The following is a 25313-nucleotide window of genomic DNA, read 5'->3' as shown; positions in this document are numbered from 1 at the left end:
TTTTGCATTGCGGAAAAAAAAAACCACGATGGAAACCTTTTTTTGCATTCATTTAATATCCACAAAGCTGATGAGCAGATAGTCCCTGCCCAGCAGAACTGACAGAGGTTTATATGATGACCAATGGCACTATGGGTGGGTAGGGATGGATAAAGGTTAACTTTATATTCTGTCTTCCAAAACAAAAACAAGTTCTCAAATGAAGCAAGACATTTCTGAAACACACAAAAGGACACAGATTGTCATGCTATCTGTCACTAAACTTCTCCTTTGAGATTGTGGTTGCCAACGTTTTTGCACAGCTTCAGGAAGCAGCCAGACACACGCACAGTAGACAAAAAATACTGAGAAGTATTCATGCAAAGAGCCCACCTACAAATTTCTGTAACTGGAAGACCTCCTAGGGAAGTGTTCCTACCTCCAACCCTACTCCCAGAACCCATCTGTGAAAAATGGATGACACATGGTTTGCAAAGAAAGCCATTTGACTTGTACCAATGTCTTGGGTAGGAAACTTCAGGACCTTCTCTCCCAAGAGATTCTGAGCCTTCTGCAGCACTAGGTGTAACAGTCTTCTCTTTGTTTGCAGGGGGATTATGTGTGGATGGACCTCAAAACCGGTCGGGAATTCGATGTCCCCATTGGAGCGGTGGTTAAACTGTGCGACTCTGGACAGATCCAAGTCGTGGATGATGAAGGCAACGTAAGTGTAAAGGGTTGTGATTGCTCTTCAGCTCTGTAACTGTTGTGGGCACAGGCCCCAGGTAGGATTAAATGCATGAACTTAGGTTGTATTTGAAAGCCAAACTTGATTTGAATCTGATTAAAAGTAATGGGATTCTCTCCATTAATATCAGTAGATATTAGAACTGGGCCATGGCTCCAGCAGCAGTCCCACCTCTGAACCAAACTCCTGCCAAATGGAGACAGCACAACACTCCAATTCAAACACAGTTAATAGATCTAATTTTGCTCATTCCCAGTGTTTCCAGAAATTTGAGGAAAAGGGTTTTTAACAGGAGATTCCTGATGACTTTATCAGAGGCTTCTCATGTGTCCTTGGAAATAACTGTAAAAGGAAGATAACATTGTGTCTCTACCTTTGTGGCTGTACTGGGAGTGAAATAGTGAGAAGCTTCTCCAGTGCAATAATGACTCAGTCTGTTTTAAGGGAACATCTATATTACAAGCAGAGAGTGACCTTAGGATGTTTCTCGTCCTTTATCTCTTTTGATAAACCTTGGTTCAGTTGGATCCTCGTGTCCGGTTTGTAGTGACTTTTGAATTCCTTTAGAATTGATCAGCCTAAATAAAATTCCACCAATAGATCTGTAATTTACCACCTCGTGCATCTCTCTTTGCTTTTTTAAATTATCTTTTCTATTCCTAACAATGTTTTGCAGCAAAGGGCTAACCAGTGATGTGGAAATGTGGTTCTTTGAAAGGAAGAACAAATTGTTATTTGTTAAAAACACCTTTGACCTGCTGGATATCCATGCTGCCCCAGATTATGCTCATGCCAAGATGGCTAATGTCTCATGTCTCTTGCCACTCTAGTAAACCAGAAGATGTTTTCCTCCTTCTGCTATGAATCTCTCAAATGACTCCCTGACATGTCTCAGTGATAGAAGCTATGGTCTGTGTGCTATTGCTCTCCCATGCATGCTCTTCTACTTGGTCCTTCTGCCTAGGGGGGACTGTTTATGCCCCTTGCTCTAGTGGTTTTCCATTTGACTTATCTTTTCCCGCCCTATTCTCTTCCCAGGAGCACTGGATTTCCCCACAGAATGCCAGCCACATCAAACCCATGCACCCCACCTCCATCCACGGAGTGGAGGACATGATCCGGTTGGGGGACCTGAATGAGGCAGGAATCCTTAGGAACCTGCTCATCCGCTACCGGGAGCATCTCATCTACGTGAGTATTTACCGCATCCCCATCTACTACTCTGCACTGTATTTCCAGCTCTCCTTAGCTCTTGGAAACCCACTTAGGTTTTTTTCCCTGATTTCTGGATTTCTAGGACCCAAATAGTTGAGTGTATCTGTGCTAGTATGTTCTTCTGTGGGAAAAATCATTGCAAAGTTTACAGTTGCCCCAGGAGAAGCTGGAGACCCTATTACATGTAATGAGCAAAGTCCCGGTCACCTCTCTACACAGCCCCGTTGAAGTTTTTAGAACACATGTCAAGTTTATGCACATACAGTAAGCAGTTTAACCCAGGCCACGTGCAGGGTGTAGTAACCATAAAGAAAAAAGACTTTGGTAACTATAAGCTGGATGTGGCCTTTCTGCATTCCCCCACTGAACTGTTAAGTCATTCAACACAAGTGGGTGAAAAGAGCTATTGCTAGAGGTACAAGGGCTGGAGAAAGGATGAAAAGATGCACATAGGAATAACCAGGTACTATAAAGTGAGCAGCTCAGAGAAGAGCTCCAAAGTACCTGCCCCATCTGTGTTTATAACCTCTGAGATCCTGACAGCTGAACTTTTAGGACAGTAGTATCTCTCCTTAGGTTAGCTTGGTCATGTAACAACCAGTGGGCCCACTGCAGCTTTTCCAACCCAAACAGGCATCCAGAAATCAAGGGTTTTACAGGGAGCAAGCAGGAACTAAGCCACTCTTCTGTGACAGCACCTCAAAAACTAAATGGGAAAAGAGTCAGCATTCTAGTCTCTGAGTTGTTTTTTTTCAGTATGCTATATACTGGATAGTCTGGTGCACATTCTGGTGACAGAAGAGAGGAAAGTGTGTGCTTGCCACTAGTAAATTAACTAAAACAACCTATGTAATATGATATTATTGCTGGGTATTTCTCCCATGCTACAGCTTTCTGCCACTCAGGTGAGTACCTGCTGTGCCTCTGAAGGCCTTCTCATGGCAACCTGGAGATCTACTTTTTAAAAGGCTCTAGAGATTACTAGCTTTTGAGGCCAGAGGGAATTGCAATGAATTCTGATCTGCTAGACAGCATAAACTAACAGACCATATCCTTGATTTTCTGTATCAAGTCTGCTTGTTCTGCTTGTTGTCCAGTGCCTTTTGAAAGGATGGTTTTGGATTAGAGCTGGGAGTGATGGAGAACACATCACCCTGTTACAAAGGCTGTTGAAATGGTTGACCACCTATTCTCTCATCCTGACTCTACAAAATACATTCTTTCTTTCACAGATGAATTTCAGTTCTAGAGGAAGAGGACAAAGCTACTAAAAAGACACTCCTACATTCCCAGAACTGGAAGAAATATAGATTCCCAAGCGCCTCTCTCACTAAAGCACCTTGTTTGGTGCCTTAAGTTGTCAGTTTAGAGAAAAAGGCATAATGAGAAAATAATTCAGATGTTAGATGAGCAGAGTTACTCCCTGGAGCTCTTGTTAGGGGAGCTCAGCCATTTATAATGACAAAATAGCAAAAGTTAACGGGGCCAAATTTGTAGCTGAAGTGTTATCTCTGTGTGCACTGAGCACCCATGATAGTCACCAAAGGTATTATTGCAGCCAACAGATCCAAGACTGCCTTTTGGCTGTCTAGACGTGGGTATCTGGTGGATGAGGTGAATTGCTTTAGAGCTGGCTGGGGCTCAGATATCCTTGACAACATTATGTTGGAAGGAAAGTTAGGGTTGGACGTCTACAGTCCAAATTCCAGCTAAGCACCTGTCCAGTTTCAAAGTTTGATGTCATACTCATGTGAATAACTGAATTCAGGCAACCTGGATGCCATCCAAGATATACAGGTAGCCAATAGTTTGAGGTGACTGGCTCGTTCAGAGAACAGGCTTTTCATATCTGCTCAGCATTACCCCTTCTGTTTGTGGACACTCTGCAGTGGTACCAAGGGAAATCCCATGTGTCTCTCTGTTGTTGAGAAATTTGGGATCGTGCAGGATATTTTTTCAGTGGTGTCTGTGTATCTCTCCTGGGGGTCCCTAAGCCATCAGGCAAATGTTTGTTGCCTTGCTAAGTGAAGTCCTTGGATAAGATTTCACATGTACAATACCAGACTGTCCACAGATAAAAGCTTCTCCTGCACAAAAGCTTTGCCTCTGAGCTCCCTCACTAAGCCATTCACAGGCATCCAGGGAGATTATGAACATGAATGAATGATGTTTGGCAGAGTCATGCTAACAAGTGCTAATGCAAAGGGCAGCTGTTAACCCAGAGGTGAGATTGGGCAGTGATATGGGTTGAGTAATCCATGAACAGTATGGTTTCTCCATGTGTTGAGTCTGATGGTGTCAGAGCTGGCTATACTGCAGGAGAAGAGCAGCTTAAAGGAGCTCATTTTCTCATCAAATAATTTTAGCAGGTGATTCTCTACTAGGTTCCTTTGTTACAACCTATTCATAGAATAATAGAATGATCTTCATAGAATCACAAAATGATTGTATGATAAAATAGATATGTTGTATTCATAGAATATAATGGAATCTGTATAGAACAATAGAACCCACTCCTTGGGCTAGTCCTGCTCCATACAGTAAATACACATACACTTGCATTTGCATCAGAGAGGTTCCAAGTTACTGTGCTTTGATTACTTCACATTACTAATGGCTTTGAAGTGGCAGCATGTGATCCTGGACACCACAGGGCAGCTAGTGTAATATCAGTATCAGAATGACACTGAGAATCATAGAATCATTTGAATTGGAAGGGTCCCTTGAAGGTCATCTAGTCCAACTCCCCTGCAATGAACAGGGAATGACATAGAGCATGTAGCTTGATAGAGATATACACAAACCAACCCTGTCTCTGTGAGTGTTATTACAGGGTCAGGAATTCAACTTTAGATCTTCATCTTTTAAGAGTGGAGACACTAGCAGGAGAACATTTGTAATGAGCATGGTAAATGTTGATGGCAGTTTTGCAAAGCCAAGAAGTGTAGGGATACCCAGTTCTATGAAGTGTTGGGGTTCTTTGGTGGTGCTTTGGTTGGTTGGTTGGTCGTTGGTTTTATTTCTGAGGTATAATTTGTATTGACTCAAAGTTTGGTGACTTTGCCTTCACTATTTGAAAGAATTTCTGAGCCTCCTGAGTGAAGGGTAACTTTTCCAATAGGTCTTCAGCCCTTCTTGTTTCAGCATCTCCATAGCTTTGTATAAGGTATAATTCTGCTCTAATAAAATATAATTTTCCTTTTTCTCCTCCCTCACATTTTATTCATAAGACAAACTGCGGCGGGAGGGTAAGTAATGACTCTTGGAGATGTCATTTGTAATCATTCTTATGCCCATCCATTGGATCACTTGTTTCTGTTCTGTTGCATTTTCATTTAATTTGCACTATTCATTGCTGCTGCTTCACAAATGCATTGAGAGCATCATCCCATTTTCTGCAGAGCTTGGCCCTCATGGTGAAGTTGTGACCTTCCCAAACCTATAAAGTCCCCAGTCTGTCAATGCAGTATTGCATGATTAAAGTTTAAATGCTTCTCAGTAATTATCTCAGCTTGCAGGAAAAACAAAACAAAACAAAAACAAATGTAAAAAACTTCTACAAGGGTGTTTTTGCCTGAGGTTTGGTTTGTACACTGTGGGGGAAACCATGCTGAATAGCAAGGTTATTTGGTGGGGAGTTTGGACTTCGAGTAAGGTTAAATCTCTTTATCTAGAGATGAAAGCCATGTCTGCTGTTGCTTTCTTATTGACAAAATGTAGCAAAGTTTGGTAGAGCTTTAACCCCATAGAAATCCAGATGAAGTCAGCCACAGTACTCTGAGCAGTGAGAGAAGCAGGCTCAGAAAGGATTTTGTTTGGGGCTACTTAAGATGTAGGTCATGCAGGCTGTAATGAATTTGAGTTGTGGTTTGATGTAAGTGGTCCGCTACAGCAGAGCCTCTTCCTATCAGCAACACTTGATTTTCCTGACACAGAATGGCTTTGCTCTCACCCAGCAATAGAAACCAAAGAGATAATACTTTCTTGGAGGTGCCCTTTGGCCCGTCATCAGCAAAGCAGACAAAGTTTTTCATGAGAAGTGGGCAAACTGTGAACATTCATCAACTAGGAATGACCTAGGAAAGCAAGCAATAGAACGGGGGTTTGTGCTGACAAAGTATTTTGTAGATCACAAGGGAAGGGTCAACAAGAGCATCCAGGAGGTGCATTCCTGCAACTAATGGTTAACTCCTTTCATAAGCTTGCTGGCTGTGTTTGGGGTAGGTCAGACCAATGTGGTTGAAACACAGAGATTTCAGAAATCTCTGCAAAGTGTCAATCTTTTTGAGAAGGAAGATTAGAAATACTCCTCAAATTAACCTGGTAATGAATGAAGAGGAAAACAGTGTTCCAAGTCTCTCACCCAGTGCTGGAAGGAAACTCAAGTGGCAACCGTGGTATCATAAAGCCATCCAGAAATTGAGCTCAATCCTTCTCTGAATGTTAAATTTACCTTCTCTGTCACTGCAGAAGTCTGCTCAGGGACTTTGGCGCTTCCCTACTTCAGTAGCTTATTCTAACACACAGTCTAAGTTATTTCACAGCCAATTTCCACCCTTTGTATTTGTGACAGCTTCGTCCTTGAGCTTCAAGAGCTTTTCTCCTTTCCTGACATTTAATCTACTATTACAGAGAAGACCACAACTTTCTCTATTAGTTGCTTCTATAAATTCAAATCTCACCTGGGCTGAACAGAAACCTGCTCTCTGGTGTTGCCCATGGGGCCACAATGTGCCAGCCCCTAAGGGCTTTCAGCATCCCTAATGCAGAACACAACTGCCACCTACCGGCTCTCTTTCAAGGAGCTGGAGCAGGAGGGAAGTGCGTACTTAATAAAAAAATTATCACCTATCTCCACTGAAGCCCATTCTTTCACGGTTTAGGGATAACAAGTTTTGATGGGAGAAGCTCATCCTGAGGCTGTGTTGTCTTCAAGCTACGTAAGCATCCTTGCCTGAGACACGTTGGTTCTTTGCTCCAAAGGCTTGTTTTTGGTTTTAGGTCATGCAGCTGAAACGATATATTTTTATATTGAAATGATGAGGGTTTTTGTTGTTGTTGTTGTTTTCCTGGAATAATATTTGCAGCAGTGAGGACACTTTTGTAGCTGGTCTCCTGAGAAATGAAAGGAGAGATTCAGCTTTCATAACATTAGTTGTCAAAAGTTAGCCTAGAGAAGGCAAATTGATTCATTTTTCATAGAACCATAGATTCATTTGAGTTGGAAAGAACTTTTAAAGATCATAGAATCGTAGAATGACAGAATGGCCTGGGTTGAAAAGGACCATAATGACCATTTAGTTTCAACTCCCTGCTATGTGCAGGGTCACCAATCACCAGACCAGGCTGCCCAGAGCCACATTCAGCCTGGCCTTGAATGCCTCCAGGGATGGGGCATCCACAACCTCCTTCAACCTGTTCCAGTGTGTCACCACCCTCTGAGTGAAGAACATCTGGTGCAACTTCCTGCCATGAACAAGGACATCTACAGCTAAGTCGTGTTGCTCAGAGCCTGGTAGTCATTACTGTAGTCATTAAGACAGATGAGCCCCTTGGTTACCTTAAGATGGATCTCTGTTGACTTGCATGCTCTAGACAATAACTTTTAGACAATTGAAATTGGGGAATGACATCCTTACTCTCAGACTTGAGCTGGGATATGTCCAAACCTCCTAACCTCAGAACTGATCTGAGTGAGAAGGCTAAGACCTTGAGTCCTTTGTTGAGAAACTTGAGAAAAAATGGCTCCTGGAAGGGCAGAAATGAAAGCACATGACATCACAGAGTTTAGATGCCAAAGGCCCAGGACAACTTCACTTATCTGTGTGCAAGAGAGAGCATGGGATGCACGAAAGGCATTTTCAAAATAACTAGGACATGGCTTAGAGGAAGTATGTCTGGACTTCATGAACTATTTCCTTGTGTACAGACAGGGTTTAAACTGCAGCATGGAGAGATTTGGTTAGACAAAGATGTAGTGAGGAACAGACTGCAGAGGAAGGTGCTAGCAGCTCTGCTGTGGATTTTTAAAAAGCAGTTAAGTGGGTATCTGTCAGGAACAGTGTGGATCCAGAAGGCCTTGGTTTGAGGCAATGATCTCCAGGTCCTTCACATCTTTAGTTTCTCAGAACCTGTGCAGTGCACTAAATATATATGGATGCATACTGGCTCTGGGGGTGTTTTTGCAAATATGAGCTTGACTTGGAACTCTAAATCTTAACTGAGGAGCATCTGAAATACGAATCAAAGCTTGAATCCATCTGCATGAGCAGGGCTGAGTTTGAACTAAATTGTATAGTTTGGGACTTTTATTCCAGCTTTGCTCCAGGCTCCACCCTTCAAGCATCTTTGGCTTGTACATCACCTTCCATCCAGCTTTTGAAAAACATGATTTTTCTGACCTCCACACTCCTTCCAAACTGCCAAAGCCTCTCAGCTGGGTCTCACTGTTCCATAAAACTTTATGTGCTTCTCCTCCAGACATACACTGGTTCAATACTGGTGGCAGTAAACCCCTATCAGCTTCTACCCATCTATTCACCGGAGCAGATACGGCTGTATACCAACAAAAAGATTGGGGAAATGCCACCACACATCTTTGCGATTGCTGACAACTGCTACTTCAACATGCAGCGCAACAACAAGGATCAGTGTTGTATCATAAGGTGAGTTGGTAAATTTCCAAATGGAACATACACTGGAAAAGGCAGCTGGGTGATAATCAAACATAATCGGGAGCTAGAAAGAGCCATTAGATACTCTATCCACATGTTAATGTAGAGTTGGTCTCCGTTGTGCATTTCTAAAGTCAAAAATATCATCTTGCAAGTAGCATCCGGCTTCTTGCCTCGGTTACCTTCTCCTCATCCCTCAGTGAGACACAGGTTGGATATTCGGAAAAACTTATTCTCTGAAAGAGTGGTTGGGCACTGGGACAGGCTGCCCAGGGGAGCAGTGGACTCACCGTCCCTGGGGGTTTTCAAGAAACACGTAGATGTGTTCCTTAGTTACATGGCTTAGCAGGCAATGCTGTTGGTAGGTGGATGGCTGTGCTGGATGAGCTTTAGAGGTCTTTTTCAACATTAATGATTCTATGATTCTGTGTCTATGGGACCTGTGGCTGTCACCAAATGGCAGTATTTCAGATTCTGCTTTCAAGTGCATTTGTGCACTTCAAGATTTATTATAAATCTACCCCCGTGTCACTGGCTCAAGGTGTGATGATCCGACATGGAAAAGCACTGCCTGAAAGTGCTTCCTGATGTTTTTGGTGACAACTGTACAATATTTGCTGGAGAGACCCATGCCTAAAAGCGAAAGTTTGGCCACGTGAATTGGAATGTAAATCTGTATCCCAGCTGGAGGGTGTCCCATATTGTGTTCTAGCATTTGGATATAACCAGTCTTTGGGGTGTTGGAAACTCATCCTTGGTGGACTCGTCCCACTTCTGCTAACAGAACAGAACATCAGTCTCTCTGGAGATAGAGAGAGGGAAGTTAGAGGAATGCAGAAGGACTTTCACTGATCTCATATTCTGTTGTCATTGCAGCGGTGAATCCGGGGCAGGGAAAACAGAAAGCACAAAACTGATTCTTCAGTTCCTGGCAGCGATCAGTGGTCAGCACTCCTGGATTGAGCAGCAGGTCCTGGAGGCAAATCCTATCTTGGAAGGTGAGGTCTCAAATGGTAGAGGCATTTTTCTGATGGCTAAAAAAATCAGGCTTGAGAAATACAAAATGTGGTCAAATGTATGTAACTATTTGTTGAATTAAAAAGTGTTTTTGTAGTATCAGAAAATGAGAATAAATTTAAAAGAAAAAACAAAAACTCAGAAGCAGCAATACACAGTTTGTTGAACTGTATATTCAGATCCTTTCTGACTGAATTTATTTTTCTCAACAAAATTATCCTCTGATTTTGCCAAATTATCTGTGTAGTCTGGGATTTCAAAAACTCATGAGCAAAATTGATGATGCCAGAGAATGTGTGGTAGCTCCATCCCTGGAGGTGCTCAAGACCAGGTTGGATGGCCCTGGCAGCCTGAGCTGGGGGTGGCAACCAGTCTATGGCAGGAAGGTTGGATCTTGATGGTCTTTAAGGTCCCTTCCAACCCAAACCATTCTATGATTCTATGTAATATACAAAATTCTTTAGAAAATGTGCACCACTTCTTCCAGTGTTACAGTTATAACTGTGTGCAGGGCGTTGGTACTACAAAAAGGTGTCGTTCCATTGCTTTTTTGTTTTATTAAAATGTAATTGCCAAAATCTCATTCCTGTGCTTTGCTGGTTCAGCAGAATGTGAGATTATATTGCTCAGAGCATCACAGACTACAAGCATGGGCTGGCAGGACTCAGTGTTCCTGCTGGAACAGGCTGCCTAGGCAGGCTGTGGATTCCTCATCCCTGGAGGTATTCAAGACCAGATTGGATGAAGCCCTGGACAACCTGGTCTATAACCAGACCTGGAGGTTGGTGGCCTTGCCTCTGGCAGGGGAATTGGAACTTGATGATCCTTGGGGTCCCTCCCAACCTAAGCTGTTCTATGATTCCATTATTCTATGGTTCTACGAATAGCAAAGCCCTCCATTTTCTTCCAGTGTCAGAGAATGGAGGCAGAACACAGAAAAAGAAATAAAGAGTGAGATAACAATACTCAACTTGTTGGCTATTCCAGATGCATAAGCAAGCATCTGTTAGGGTAAAAAACAGCCCCACAGTTTTAACTGGATGTCTGAACATTAAATAGTTGATCTGAACCTCCAGGCATGGTGCTACATGGAACTTTTCAGCACAAAGAGAAGTATTTTCTTCCTCTCTTCATTAAAGAATAATGAGATTTTAATCTACCTGCTAGTCCCAGTGAGCAGTGTTTGCTTGGTAGGTAGCCCCATAGGAATCAGTGGAAATGTGAACATCCTGACAGCTTTCCATGAATAATGCGAGCAGTGCAAACAAGCAAGTCACCAGCTGAGCTTTCCTTCTCTGCTCTCCTCTGGAGAATCCTTCAATCCAGTATGAATATGCAACAAGATTGCTCAGGGATGCATGCCATGCACATGTGGGATTTGAACATACATTTCACCAGGAAAACAGACATTTTCGATTTCAAATGCGTCTCCAGCACCTGGCAGCAATTCCACAGCAAACAAACGCCAGGGCACGCTTCCTATGCCTGCGCAAAAGATAGAAATGCACTTTGTCATGCCCAGACCTTTCCCTGCATGTGGTCTGCTTTCAGGGCAGAGTCTCCCTCTGGAGGTTGGCCTTTGTATTTCCTGAAAGGATGGTCTCTTTCCATCTATCACCAAATCAATCACCAACATCCCTGTCATTTCCCACACTATCACCTTGCATACTGTGGTATCTTCCTGTGTGCCTTGCTCTACCCTCCTGTATTTCAGCAGCTGCTGACCAGACCCTGTGGTTGTCTCCCATTTTCCTGGATAAGGTCACTCTTTCCATTCCTCTTTCTTGATCATAGAATCATAGAATGGCCTGGGTTGAAAGGACCACAGTCATCATCGAGTTTCAACCTGCCTTCTATGTGCAGATCAGGCTGCCCAGAGCCATTGATATTCCTCTCCTTTTTCTGAATAGTTGTGTGTGGAATATCCTGTCCACCCACACTGAAACTGAACCAGGCAAACTTTAAGAAAAGGCTTTGGGCTGCTTTCTAGCCTCTTTTGTTTGTTTTTCCTAGACAGGCTGAGCAGTGGGCTCAGGAGAACCTCATGAGGTTCAACAAACCCAAGTGCAAGCTCAGCTCCTGGGTCGTGGCAACCCCCGCTGTCAATATGAGCTGAGGGACAAAAGGGTGGAGCGCACAGCCCTGCTGACAAGGACTTGGGAGTACTGGTGGATGGCAGATGGGCACTAGCCAGAAATGTGCTGGGGAGGTTTAGATTGGATATAAGGAAAAAGTTTATTACAATAAGGGTGGTGAGGCACCAAAATATGTTGCCCCAAGGTGTGGTGGATGTCCCATCCCTGGAGACACCCAAGGTCAGGCTGGATGAGGCTCTGAGCAGCTGGTGGAGCTGTAGGTGTCTCTGTTCATTGCAGGAGAGTCAGACTAGATGACCTGTAAGTGTTCCTTCCAACTAAAACAGTTCTCTGATTCTATAATTCTGATGCCAGTTTTACAATCCTTCCCATGTCAGGTCCTCTCTGACCCATTGCAATTCTTCCCTGCAGCTTTTGGGAATGCAAAGACAATCCGTAATGACAACTCCAGCCGATTTGGGAAGTACATTGACATCCACTTCAACAAAAGGGGAGCCATCGAGGGGGCCAAGATTGAGCAATACCTGCTGGAGAAGTCCCGGGTCTGCAGACAGGTAAGGTGACATATCTGCAAAGCACAAGGGTGAGTCCATTGACATTTGCAGTGACATTATCAGAAAAGCTGATGGTTGCTCTTCTTCTGCAGGCCCAGGATGAGAGGAATTACCACGTGTTCTACTGCATGCTGAGAGGAATGACAATGGAGCAGAAGAAGAAGCTGGGTCTCGGGAAAGCCACAGACTACAACTATCTTGCAATGGTGAGGGTGCAAAGAAGTGAAAGTTTGGAGGGATGAGATGGTGTGAACTTCTTAGCAAAGGAGAGAGAAGTGGAAGCCTTTCCTTCAGGAGACTGTTTTGCTAGTTATAACCTTCTTGAGTCTTAGTCACCAAATAATGAGAATTATTTGTCCCAACACTTCAGTCTTAGGAGGAACCCTTAACCCGTTTGTATTAGGCAGGTTACATCCACTATTTCTGTTGGATGATTGGGGTGTTCTTTCCCCAGGCCATTCGTTTAGGGTGCTAGATACAAACCAATGCTCTTGGAGAAACGATAGAAGGGGATGAATGTGTGTCTGGCAGCCACCACACACACACAAACAGCAATTTATTCTCACCTTAGGGAGATTTTTTTCTGATTGATTCTCTTGAGTGCTTAAAGGGAGCCTACAAGAAAGCTGGAGAGAGACTTTATCAGAGATTGTAGTGATCAAGAACAAGATGTAATGGGTATGATTTAAGAGTGGAGATATACATTAGATATAAGGAGGAAATTTTTCATTTGTAAAGTAGTGAGGCCATAACACAGGCTGCCTGGAGGAGCTGTGGGTACCCTATCCCTGGCAGTACCCAAGGTTGGCTGGAGCTTTTGTCACCTGGTCTATGGAAGGTGACCCTGCCCATGGAAGGGGTTGGGACTGGATGGGCTTTAAGGTCGCTTCCAACTCAAACCATTCAATGATTCTATGACACAGGGTGGCTAGGGACAGTAGGGTAGTGCAGTTCACAGGGTTAAGAACCAAATCATAGCCTATACCAAAGAGCAGAACCAGACTAACAGGTTCATCTCACTTATTTATTCCTTAGGCAAAACATCTGCCTTACTAGGGCTTATGGTTTGTTGTTGGTTTTTTTTTTTTTGTCTTTTTCAGCAAAGCCCTGTTAGCTTAAAGTTGCACCAACCTGTGCCAAATTCACTCATCTTTACCCCTTGAAACATCCTTGCCTCCCCAGGGTAACTGCACAACTTGCGATGGCAGAGATGACAGCAAGGAGTACGCCAACATCCGCTCTGCCATGAAGGTCCTTATGTTCACCGACACAGAAAACTGGGAGATCTCCAAGCTGCTGGCTGCCATCCTGCACATGGGGAACCTGAAGTATGAAGGTAAAAGGAGAAAATGCAACGGTGCATTCCAGTATGTTTTTCGTCCCTATTCTGCACAGTGAGATGGAGCCAAGGTAACGGACCATGTCTAGACCACTTACCATGATACTGTTTTAAGGACTCAGCTGTTTATTGTGATTTGTAAGGACACTTGATATTATTGTGGTGTGTAAGGATAAGAAAGGAGGAATAAATCCACTTGTCCACTCTGCAGGGCTGCCAGACTCTGGTGTGCACAGTGGAGACAAGCCGTCCTGTTCAGCCATCTGCAATAGGACCCAATATATGTCATCTCCACTTTGCTATGTCTGTTCCAGCAGCATGGGGTTGGCAGCCCTTTATTTAAGGCTGTGACATTCACCACTTCTGAATTAGGGAATTTGGATATGGCCATAGATCATTCAGCAAATCCAGGTTTGGCAAGAGGAGAACAACCAGTGTGTGGTCAAGAAGTGCCTAGGTGGTTCGAAATGCCTTTGTAAAAGCACCAAGCTGCCCTGATGTCAGAAATGACATGTTGATATGGAAAACAGAAGCCACACTTACATCCTAGAAATTCTGTAATCCCATAAGCCACTGAATACAAGTCCTTTGCTGCCAGCAGAAGGACTCCAGCAGCTTCCTTAACTTTTCTCTCCAACTAATGGTTAGATTTTACCTGGCCAACAAGTTGAGGCATTGAGGAGAGACCCTTTCTCTCTCCCATTATCTTCTGCAGAGCTGCATCCCTTGCTGACTGCTTTCCCTGTGCCTCTCTTCCCCCAGCTCGGACCTATGACAACCTGGATGCTTGTGAGGTTGTGCAGTCGGCATCACTGATCACTGCAGCATCATTGCTGGAGGTCAGTGTCTCTGTAGTGGTGAGTGGTATTGTTCTTTTTTGGTTTGTTCCTGCGTTCCCAGTGTTGTGGGGAGGCTTGGAAAGTTTCATCTGAGCCAGGATGTCTTTGCCCCTCCACCTCTGGGAGGCTGTGTAAGCCATACTTTGCACTGGCAGTATGGAGGATGTCTCCATCTGAGCTCCCCTTCACATGAGTGTAGAGGAACAGACATTTTAGTGGCACGTAGTCTGAAGAAAGACACCCCAAATCGTCCCTGAAATAGCCTGTTTCTCTCATTGATGAAAGATCATTATGGGCAGTCAAGAAAGATATACATACCTATCTGTGTGTGTCTGGTGAGATGAGGTGATCCTCACCCAACCACCCACAGAGGGAATGGAGTGCTCCTCTGTGCTTCCCCAGCACAAATCAGGGCTCCCTCAGAGAGGGACTTTATGAACTGGATATTTCTCTTGCATGATCTCAAGACTACAAAAAGCTGACAATAAGATGCAAAGCTACACTGATGCTGGCAGGCTTTGCAGGCTTTCCTTTTTCATCTCCATTCCCCACACCTTGTTAGCATCTCTCACTAGGTCACAAAGAACACTTTCCATAGTAAAACATTATATTAATTAGTCTTTCTGAAAGTGCCTGTGACATCATTTGAGATTTGTGAAATGATGCTTATCTCCAGTTATGAGGATCTGCACAGTTCTTTTCCAACCATTCATACTCAAGCTATGGTAAGGAAATCTTGAGCTATAAAGTCAGCAGCTGTGTTTGGTGGTACCTTTGCCAGGTTGAGCCTCAGGACGTGATGAACTGCCTCACCAGCCGAACTATAATCACCAGAGGTGAGACTGTCTCAACTCCTCTCAGCATGGAACAAGCACTGGATGTGAGGGATGCATTTGTAAAGGTAAATCTTGGGGTATTCCTTCCCATTCCTAATGATACGATGAAGCAATCTGTTAGTTTTGAGACCAGAGCATCCACTGCATGGGAAAAGTGAGCTTCAGGAATAGATCCTCAGCTACTCAGAGCAACACTTGCAACACCTGCAGCACCCACACCTGAATTCCAAGATTTTGGCATGTTTAGATTAGTGAAACCGTGCTAGTAAATAAAACATGTTGACACGGACAGAGCTGTCACCAAAGCACTTACAGAGAGCATCACCCGAGGCTCTTAGGTGATGGAGGTTAATAGCTTGTGTATGCATCACTATTTGCAGTCCCATGTAATGTTACAAAGCATGCATAAATAGCTCACTAGAAATTCTGCTCTGATCTTTGTTGGCCTCATTAGGCATGATATCCTAGGCTTGCCTAATAATGTAGCGTGGCTCTGCTGACCCACAGAAAAGGAAACCAGGGGAAACACGAGCTGAGTTTAGAGTAAGCACATAGGAAAGTATCAAAAATTGAGATTCTGTTTTAGGTTTTCTTTGGTCTAGGCTTTCAAGTCCACTGTCCTTGATCTACACAGTGGCTCTTGCAGCTTTAAAACATGTCAAGAATCTAGCATAGTCTTCCTTGGGAGCAGTCCAGTTACTGGTTGTGCTTTAGGGATGTCTGTGCTGTCAAGGGAGGAGTGATGCCACAGACTATCAGGGTGAACTTCTAAGTTGTCTCAGTAAGCTCTGCATTTGGGATATTGCAGGGAATTTATGGGAGGCTCTTTGTGTGGATCGTGGAGAAGATCAACGCTGCCATTTACAGACCTCCTTCGCAGGAACTCAAAAGTGTTAGAAGATCCATTGGCCTCCTTGACATCTTTGGCTTTGAGAACTTCACTGTGAACAGGTATGGAGCCTGCAGATGGAGATCCAGGTCTTAACCCTCATTCATCAACCCAAACTTAATATCTTGCAGTTCTTTCGTTTCCCCTGGGATGTTGGTCCAGGCCTATTTCTGCATGAGAGATTATCAGAATTAATCATTTTTTTATGTTGCAGAAGACGAGATACTTCCATTATTATTGTCCAAAATGTATCCACAGGAGATGACCTCCAACTAATTTGTTTAGGCTACATACATACAACAGTGGTGACACTGTTTTGGGGGAGAAAAGCTGATTAACTGGATCAATGTGGTAATTTTTAGCCAACAGCAACCTTACTTAAGTTGTAGTAGTTATTTCTACTAATGGAAAAATAAAGACCATGGTGGATCTAAACTGACTTTTCCTTCAATTTCTGTCCACAGTTTTGAGCAGCTGTGCATCAACTTTGCAAATGAGAACTTACAGCAGTTCTTTGTGCGACACGTTTTCAAACTGGAGCAGGAGGAGTACAACCTGGAGAACATCAACTGGCAGCACATCGAGTTCACCGATAACCAGGATGCCTTGGACATGATTGCCATCAAACCCATGAACATCATCTCTCTCATTGATGAGGAGAGCAAGTTCCCCAAGGTGTGTTTTGGGCTCAGCCTTCCTTCAAGTTTCTCTGCTGGTTTCACCCTCTTTATATTTTCATAGTGGCACCCCATGAGAGGTCTAATCAGCCCTAAATCAGGCATCAGGGAAAATATAACATGTATTTACTAGTCAGTTATCTATTCATAGCTTTTATTATTCCATGAGTATCACAATCATGCTTAAGACAAATTAACATTTCTGGTGGAATAATACACCTGTAAAGACTCTAGGACAGCTTTTGACTGAAAGTTTAAGAAAAAAAATATCATTAAAATATACTCACTCCTGACTAGTTTGAATACAGCACAGAACCATATTTTTTGTTGTTGTTTTCTGTATTTGAGATATCCCTTCCAACCCCTCTCTTGTTAAAACAAATGCACATTTTCCCCTGAGGGAAAAAAAAAAAAATGCACTATTGATTGGAAAATTACTGTCATGGGACAAACCTTGATTAAATGGATGACCTTTTCCTATGTGCACAGGGTACAGATGCCACGATGTTACACAAGCTGAACTCCCAGCACAAGCTCAACACCAACTACATTCCTCCAAAGAATAACTATGAAACCCAGTTTGGCATTAATCATTTTGCTGGAATAGTTTACTACGAAACAAAAGGTATGGGATGGCCCTTGGGGCACTGCAGGTGTTAGGGAGTGGTCAGGGGAAAGTGAGATGTTGCTGAAATGAAGCAGAGTTGGATGGCAGTCAATACTAGTGTCAGTGTTCTCTTTTCTGGCAGCCATGATCTTTCAGCAGTGCCTGTAATCTGCAGAGCTTCAAGCTCTGTGTCCCCAGGAGAGAACTGCAGTGCTTTTCATCACTTCTGTTTTTGATCTGGTCTCAAGATGTGTCTCTGTCTTCCTCCTCTCTGCCCGCTCCACCATTTTTGCTTAATCTTTCCTAATGAAATCCACTCAGGCCCATCCCAAGCCATGGCTCTGTCAGGATATTTAATTGTCCTGGGCTCTGGGATAACGTTGTGTACCTGCACTGAATTTTTCACACATGAGCTCTGCAAACTCTGTTTCATTGCACAGCACAGCATGTCCTTAATCCTTAAGCAATTCCATACAAATGAAGAGCACATTTTCATTACAGTTTCTTGCTTTTGTGCACCTCTCATTACCTCCAAAGAGAAGCCAGTATCCCAGCAACCCAGAGGTTGTATACAGGCCACCTATTTGCTATGTCACCCTATGTCATTGACCTTTGTGTTGTCCCATTATCCTCCAGGTTTCTTGGAAAAAAACAGGGACACGCTGCATGGAGACATCATTCAGCTGGTGCATTCATCAAAAAACAAATTCATCAAACAGATTTTCCAAGCAGATGTGGCAATGGTAAGGCATGCAGCAGGTGGGAGAAGATCTTTATTTACAGGGAGAGTTTTCTTTGAAAGGGTGGAGGAATTGCAAAGGGTCGTACTGCTTGGGTGCTCTTTGGGGTGTTTCAAACCTATTAGTAAGAGCCCAAAACCACAAAGTATGAATGCAGTACAACCACATTCACACTCCCAGATCACACAGTTCAGTTCTTAAAAGACTGTTTCATGCTGTGATTGCTCTTCTATTAATTGTATAAGGATGCGAACAATGAGGTTTTTGATTGTAGAAATCTGAGAAAGAGCCAGCCCTTATTGTTGAATAGTCCAAATCTTTATATAATAGAGTGAGAGATGGAAACCAAATAACTGCTCTGAATGAGTTGAATATCCAGGATGCTGGGTTAAGACTTTCCAAAGTAACCACATTTTTCAGGTGTTGATGTCCTATTTCCAAACATCAGTCAATGCCACTGATGGTACAAGGGACTTAGGGACTTTCAGGAGTGCCAAACAGATTTAAGTGCTGAATATGATGGGCTCCGAAGGACAATTAATGGTTAGATTCCAAATAATTTTTTAAAATAGGCTACAGGTTCTTTTGCAAGGCTTATTCAAAACACGGCCACTCAGCTTTGCTCCTTCTGCAGTGAATAATTGATATCACTTTGACTTTATTAGGAATGAGATAAGGTTTATCAACCCCACTCAAGCTACCAATTGGTGTGACACTGTCCTCAGAAGTGGATGCTCCTGCTGAACTAGATGCTAACACCCTTAGCATCAGCGATGTTACCCTCTTTGCTTTTTATTGCTTATTCCTCAACGCTTTTTGTTTTCAGTGCAAGATATGCAGCTCACCTTGGAAATGATTTCTTGCTTGTTTTTGGCGGAACAGACATGACGTTTGCTCTGGGGAATTGATAAGAGGGAGCTCTCAGGTTTATGCAATTATGCAGACTTAGTCATGGGGACACCTACCGAGTTGCTGTGTGGCAAGCCAAACTGAGATGCCTGCTAGGGTATTGTCTAAAATTTGAGAACTAAGACATTTTAAACCATCAGAGCACATTGTCATTAAACACTCTCAGAATCTGTCCTGAATGGTGGTCCCTCTGCCATGATGTTTAATTATCTCTGTTTTTCTTCTCTGAATGAGGGATTTGTAGTCTGATATGGAATTGAAAAGGGAGTAAAAGTTCTTCATAGGTTGTCTAATCATGCACCATATTAGCATGAACTGAGAGAGTATGAATTCTCTAAACACCATGCAAACAAAATCTGCATGGAAAAGAAGGATGATGTAGGAGATGAGATGACTTTGTCATTGTCTCTCACAAGAATTCAACCATCTTTGCAGCCCCTTTCTTCAAAAACATCTCCTAAAAGAAGGCGTACGTAGATAAGCACACGTTATAGGAGGGCATGCAGCAATGAGCTGGGAGAAGACTCTGCTTGGAGGTCTGCAATTGTTTCTTGAGCATCAGGAGGACTTTCTTCCTGAGGAAGTCTGGCCAGGTCAATCAAATCTAAGAATATTTCCACCAAAGAAAAGACCAGTGGCCACTCTGGTGAGAGCTAAATTAGGCTTTTGTCCTCAAGAACTTCTCAGTGAGCTCATAGGATTTGGGGAAAAGCAAATCCATATATCTAGTTTGTGGCATTCCAACTTTCAAATGTGTTCTTTATGTGCCGGAATGTTGAAGGAGCCACTGGTGAAGAAAGTTTCGAAACCAACCTAAAGCATATGTTTGAATTTGTAGTAACTGATCCCTAAATGACCTAATCTTGTGAATGACCAAATCCTGTGTGAGGGAAACCAGTTATTGCTGGTTTGCTCACAGGGCTGAGCTTTTTTCGTGGATGCCCATTGTGGAGCTGGTCTGTCTGCTTGCATTGACTGAATTGAAACATTGCTTTGAGCACTGTCAAGTGAAATGACAGATTCAGTGGGAATTGTACATGGTTCCTCTGAGGAATCAACGTGGCCCATAGCCATCATGGTCTGACGGTCCTGCATGCTCCACTTGCAGATAGAGCAAGAAGGGTGGAAATCAAAGATAGAATATTGATGAAGGGAAAAAGAAAGAGTAGATCTGGGTGCTTTTCCCTCAGTGAAAAGGTAATTTCTGTAGAATCTATATGACTAGAATCTGGGGAAGAAGAGAGCAATATCTTTAGGATTCTTGTGAATTTTTTTTTGATGCCATCAAAAATAGAAGGACAGAGGAGAGCAGGGATTTGCAAGGCAGAGGACTGGGGAAGGCTGAAACTGAATGGTAACAAGTGAGTTATTTCTAAGAGGCAAGAGCTGGACAGCAGTGGTTCCCTCAGGTTCAAGGATGTGAACATTAAGAGAAAAGGGAAAAGCCAGAATGAGGATCTACAAAAATCTAAGAATTAGCACGTTAGGTTGATGGGATGTTTCAACACCTCCAAGAGTAACAATGTCGGGCTCCCAGTTTGGTTATTCCTTCTTTTCACTGTTTGCTCTTCTCTGTCTCTGTTCTTTTTGTTGTTTGTTTGTTTGTTTTACCTGTGCTTCATGTAGTTTCTCTGTGGCTATGCATCCAGCACTTTTGGCCAGTCGCCCACACCCACGCCAAAGGTAAACTGAATACATGAGTTTCTCTGCTGTATGTTCACCCCTCCTTGGCAAAGATTGTGCTTTTTTCTTGTTGGTCTGTTGCTCTCCCTGTGTTCTCTATAGAGGATCCATTTCAAGTGTTGATGTGACAAAGAGCTTTTTTAGGCTTGCCGACTATTTACAGAAGTATGAATTATTTATTTGTAAAATTCAACTCAGAAGAGATTTATCACAATGGGAGTTTGGTTTGGATAAAATCAGAACCAGCCTGAGACAAAGTTTTGGATTTGGATTTTTGTTTGTTTGTCTGTTTGTTTGTTTTGTTGCTGTTTTTTTTTTCCTTTTTTTTTTTTCCCCCCTGATATTTGAATCATTTTATTTAACTTCAGATTGACCACCTGTGGGATTTGGTTGTTGTTTATCATGTTGCCAACATTGGCTTCAGTGGGACATTACACCTCAATGCAACAGCAAATCTGGCTCTGTTTTGCACACTAGGGGCAGGAGGCTGATGGTTCATGAACAAACAGAGACTCTTGGATTGCATTATGGGATTGCTTGGAATTTCTGTCATTTTCAGAGTCATTTCATGCCTTGTGAGAGTTCAAATTCAACTCCTCAAAGGTGCAGTTAATATTGAACTTTTCCATGCTCATCCAAACAGTCTTTGGCACCTGCTTTAGGTCTTTTCTGTTGTACCTCAACTCCTGACTGGTTCTGATGGCTTCCCAAACCTTTTGTGCTAGATGTTTGACCATAGAGTATTGTGTGCTAATGGTTTTGTGACATCAGCTTTGTGACTCTGCCTACATTTCTATGACAGCCCTCTAATAGCCAAGGGATTATGTTAGAGATGGACCTGGCTTTCAAAATTCAGATCCTTGCATGGGCTGAATTTCAACCCTTCTTACCTCCATGTTGTTTCAGAATGTTTGTATTTGGAATTCCAATGAGGATGACCTAACCCAAAATGAACCAAAGCCATTCATTCCAAAGCTGAACTCCTTCCCCTCCGTATCATGATTGAAAAGTGTTTGGGTAGCAGCATCTTGTTGAGCCCTATTCTAAGACTGTGGCAGTGCCACAAACCAAAAGAAAAAATGATTCCTGAATCATATGAAGATATGGTGAAGTAAAGCACAGGAGAGAATTGTGACAAATCCATCAGAAATGCCCATGTCAGTCTTTTTCTCTGAAGACAACAAGAGATACAGGGAAATGGGAAAAATAACACAGATGATTTCTGAGAGTCTTGTTGTCATTACAGTTCTCATAATGTAGCCTAGTGTTTTGTAAATTTTCTAATAAAGAATTGATCATGTTTGGTAGGCACTGAGGCAAGGGAAAAACAACAGTTACAACAGTAACTTGTACAAAATGGAGCCTTAGTTCAAAAGAGTAATACTCAGCACTGTTATTTATCCCATGTCAGCTCTGCATCTCAAGGCACTTTCCAGATTGCAGCCCCTTTAGGACACACACAATCTCTTCACTATATGCTACCTCAAAACCTGCTATGAGGTGGCCCCAAATTTCAGAGGTCACCTAGAGGGGACTCCAATGACATTTCCCACAGCAAACAGTGAGCATCAGTGTCCTCATACTTGACAAAAATAAAAGGCTAAAGCACGTGCCATTTTGGCATGGCTCAGGGCTGCAACCATAGTATCATTAAGGTTGGAAAAGACCTCTGAGATGACTGAATTCAACTCCAACCATCCCCACCATGCCCATTTACCATGTTCCTCAATGCCACATGTCCACAGTTCTTTAACACCTGTAGGGATGGTGACTCCACCACCTTCCTGAGCAGCCTGTTCCAAGGACTCACCACTCCTTCTTTATGAGAAAAATTTCTTCCTAATATCCAGCACCTGTGAATCTTGCTTATCCTTCCCCATTACACAAATCTCAACCTCCTTGAGCTAGGCCATCTATGGACACTGATGAAGAAACAGTGTCTGTCCCAAAGATGCTACTGTAGGAGTTTGAAAGCTAGGACCTATCTGGCCAGGAGAAAAGTAGAATGTATTCAGCCCTTTATCCTTCAGTGTCTATTTTGAGCTAAAAAAGTTCTTCCTCCACAACACAGTGGAGTATTTTCAGTGCATCACATTGTTGGCAGGCTGCTCCACTTACTTTTTTGGCCATTTTGTTGAAATGACAAAGGAGATGTGATTGTCCCCACACTGGTGTTTAGTTGAGGCAGGAGGAACAATGACTTCAGCATTGTCATCCTGTCCGTAGAGGAAGACGTTGATGAAAAACTTGCCTGAGATTTCATTGTATAGCTGAGAGCCCAGTTAGTGCCCACCATGGAAGGGTCAGTGTGAAATGTCAGGGATGCAGAGGACATCCATCCATTCATGTCACAGGCCCGTGTGAATGGATGATGCCTTCTTGACAGGAGGAGCCTGGAGCTCTCTAATGATTTGAATAAGAATTCAAATTCTGGCCAAATTTTGTCCAGGTTCTGGCCAATGTTCCTTCTCTCCTGCCATTCCCATCAAAAGGCTCTTGGGATGCAAATAACACCCCTGCCTTACACCAGAGCTGGATGCATGCAAGGAATAACTGCAAGGCATAGCAAGGCAGAATCTGCTGTCTGCAGGCAAACTGCTCTTTCATCCCCATATACAGGGGACCTTTGTATGAAATCTTGCACCCTTCCTAGCACCACAGCTTACAAATGACCTCTCCCAGCTAAACCCAAATCAGCAAAACTGACAAATGGGCAGCTGCTTCCAACTGCCAGCTGTGCTCCTGCATCTGTTGCTGCTTCTTGTGACTGTCATTTCATATTGCATGAAGGTGACCCCTTACACAGAATTAGCAAAGTGCTAAGAAAGCAGCCACCAAAATTATCCAAACTAGGATTCTTGCTAAAACAGCCTATTCCTCATAAAATCTGATGGAATGTGAGCATCGAACTTTATGCTGCTCTGCAGGTAGCAGCTGCATCCATTAATTACCTTAGGTTTGTTAATGATTTGTCCCTCAGTGGAGGATTTTGCTGGGAGAGATCACTGGTGGCCCCCCAAGCTCTTTTGGCCAGGACAAGCAGGTTTTTCTGGTGTGTGCATGAGCTGGGTTTTCTCTGCTCACGTTGTCTTGTTGGAATTCCATGATGACTTTGTGTTTGTGCTGATTGGGTTTGTCCTATTATTGTGTCCAACCTGAGCTCTGGAAGTGCCTCATTTTGGGGGGGTTGGGGATGTTGTCTGCTGTAAGATGAAGCACACATAAGGATTTTAGTAAAAGAAGTCAAAATAAAACTTACCACCTTGCAAAACAGAGGGGCGAGGTCAGGGCAGATGGAGATTTTGTGGCTCTACACCATGGCTTGGCCATCTGCAAAGAAGAGGATGTTTGGAGGAAAGGTGCATGAAAATCCTGCTGGAATCCTCTCTTTGGGAACTCCTGGCCATCAGGTCATATCACAGGCCATGTCACAGTGTGTCCTATTTTGGAGTTGTAATGTGGGGCCTTCCTCTTCCTCCTCCAACACATCAGCAGCACCTGCTGCCCTACAAATGCTCCCTGGACACCAGACCACTGTGTCTGATGTTTGACATACTATGGTAGTAGCAAAAAGAAAGCCAGTGGCTTCATTTAGTTTGGAGAAATGTTCTCCCACAACAAAGGAAGGGCTATTAAGAGAAAACTTTCCATTCTTCTTTAGAATCATTTGCCCAAAGTTCTAGATGAGATTATTAATTTCAACAATGAAGCAAAAACTAGCAAAATACTCAAAATCATCCTAGAAGAACAGTGGTAGCAAGGTTGGCATGACTGTACTGTACCCATCCTTGAAGGCGTTCAAGGCCGGGTTGGATCGGGTGCTGGGCAGGGTGACCTGGTGGTTGGTGACCAGCCCATGGCAGAGAGTTGGAAATGATCTTTAAGGTCCCTTCCAATCTAAGCCATTCCGTGATGTACGGGATGGGGAAACCCAAGCATCTCCTGGGTAATGCATTGCCCCAGGTTGCAATAGAGAAATTGTTGAAGACCTAAAAGGGACTGTTTGCTCTCACAAACCAATCTTTTTTATAGCTTTGCACAAGATGCTTGGGAATGTGAGTCAGACAGGGAGGCTTAAGCAGGACAAATTGCATTCCAGCACTATTCCACCTTTGGATGAGGCACACGGAGCAAATTGCAGGTTGTCCATCCAATACAAAAGAGAAAAACTCAGGTGCCCCATGTCCAAGCCCTCTCCCCACGTCTTCCACCCTCCATCTCAGCCCTGAGGCCTCCACTCCCACCTCCAGCTGCAGCAGGAGTCTCGTGGGACCGTGGCCGGAGGGGAAGGGCACTGTTATCCTTTCATTTCCTGAGCCTGCTCTGCTGTGGTTTTGCAGGGAGCAGAGACGAGGAAGCGCTCGCCGACTCTCAGCAGCCAGTTCAAGCGGTCCCTGGAGCTGTTGATGAGGACTCTCAGCGTCTGCCAGCCCTTTTTTGTCCGCTGCATCAAGCCCAATGAGTACAAGAAGCCCATGGTAAGTTCTGCTTTTCTCTCTTGCTTGCTTTTT

The 25313-nt window shown here is 43.5% G+C and overlaps 1 protein-coding gene across 1 annotated transcript in view; it reads left to right on the top strand.

The window, feature by feature from the left end:
• The first annotated feature begins 585 nt into the window (after window positions 1–585).
• Window positions 586–25313, top strand: part of LOC104909412 (unconventional myosin-VIIa) — a 25004-nt gene continuing 276 nt past the window's right edge. The window contains exons 1-14 of the mRNA XM_031552269.1: window positions 586–703; window positions 1766–1918; window positions 8423–8607; window positions 9493–9614; window positions 12141–12283; window positions 12376–12489; window positions 13466–13619; window positions 14385–14461; window positions 15243–15362; window positions 16106–16248; window positions 16651–16861; window positions 17353–17488; window positions 18107–18213; window positions 25143–25280. Of these exons, the coding sequence (XP_031408129.1) occupies window positions 605–703; window positions 1766–1918; window positions 8423–8607; window positions 9493–9614; window positions 12141–12283; window positions 12376–12489; window positions 13466–13619; window positions 14385–14461; window positions 15243–15362; window positions 16106–16248; window positions 16651–16861; window positions 17353–17488; window positions 18107–18213; window positions 25143–25280 (1902 nt within the window). The 5' untranslated portion in view covers window positions 586–604. The remainder of the gene's footprint in view (window positions 704–1765; window positions 1919–8422; window positions 8608–9492; window positions 9615–12140; window positions 12284–12375; window positions 12490–13465; window positions 13620–14384; window positions 14462–15242; window positions 15363–16105; window positions 16249–16650; window positions 16862–17352; window positions 17489–18106; window positions 18214–25142; window positions 25281–25313) is intronic.

This window comes from Meleagris gallopavo, chromosome 1 (assembly GCF_000146605.3).
Source record: "Meleagris gallopavo isolate NT-WF06-2002-E0010 breed Aviagen turkey brand Nicholas breeding stock chromosome 1, Turkey_5.1, whole genome shotgun sequence".
Classification (NCBI taxonomy): Eukaryota; Metazoa; Chordata; class Aves; order Galliformes; family Phasianidae; genus Meleagris; species Meleagris gallopavo.
This window is presented reverse-complemented; position numbering and strand designations above follow the sequence as displayed.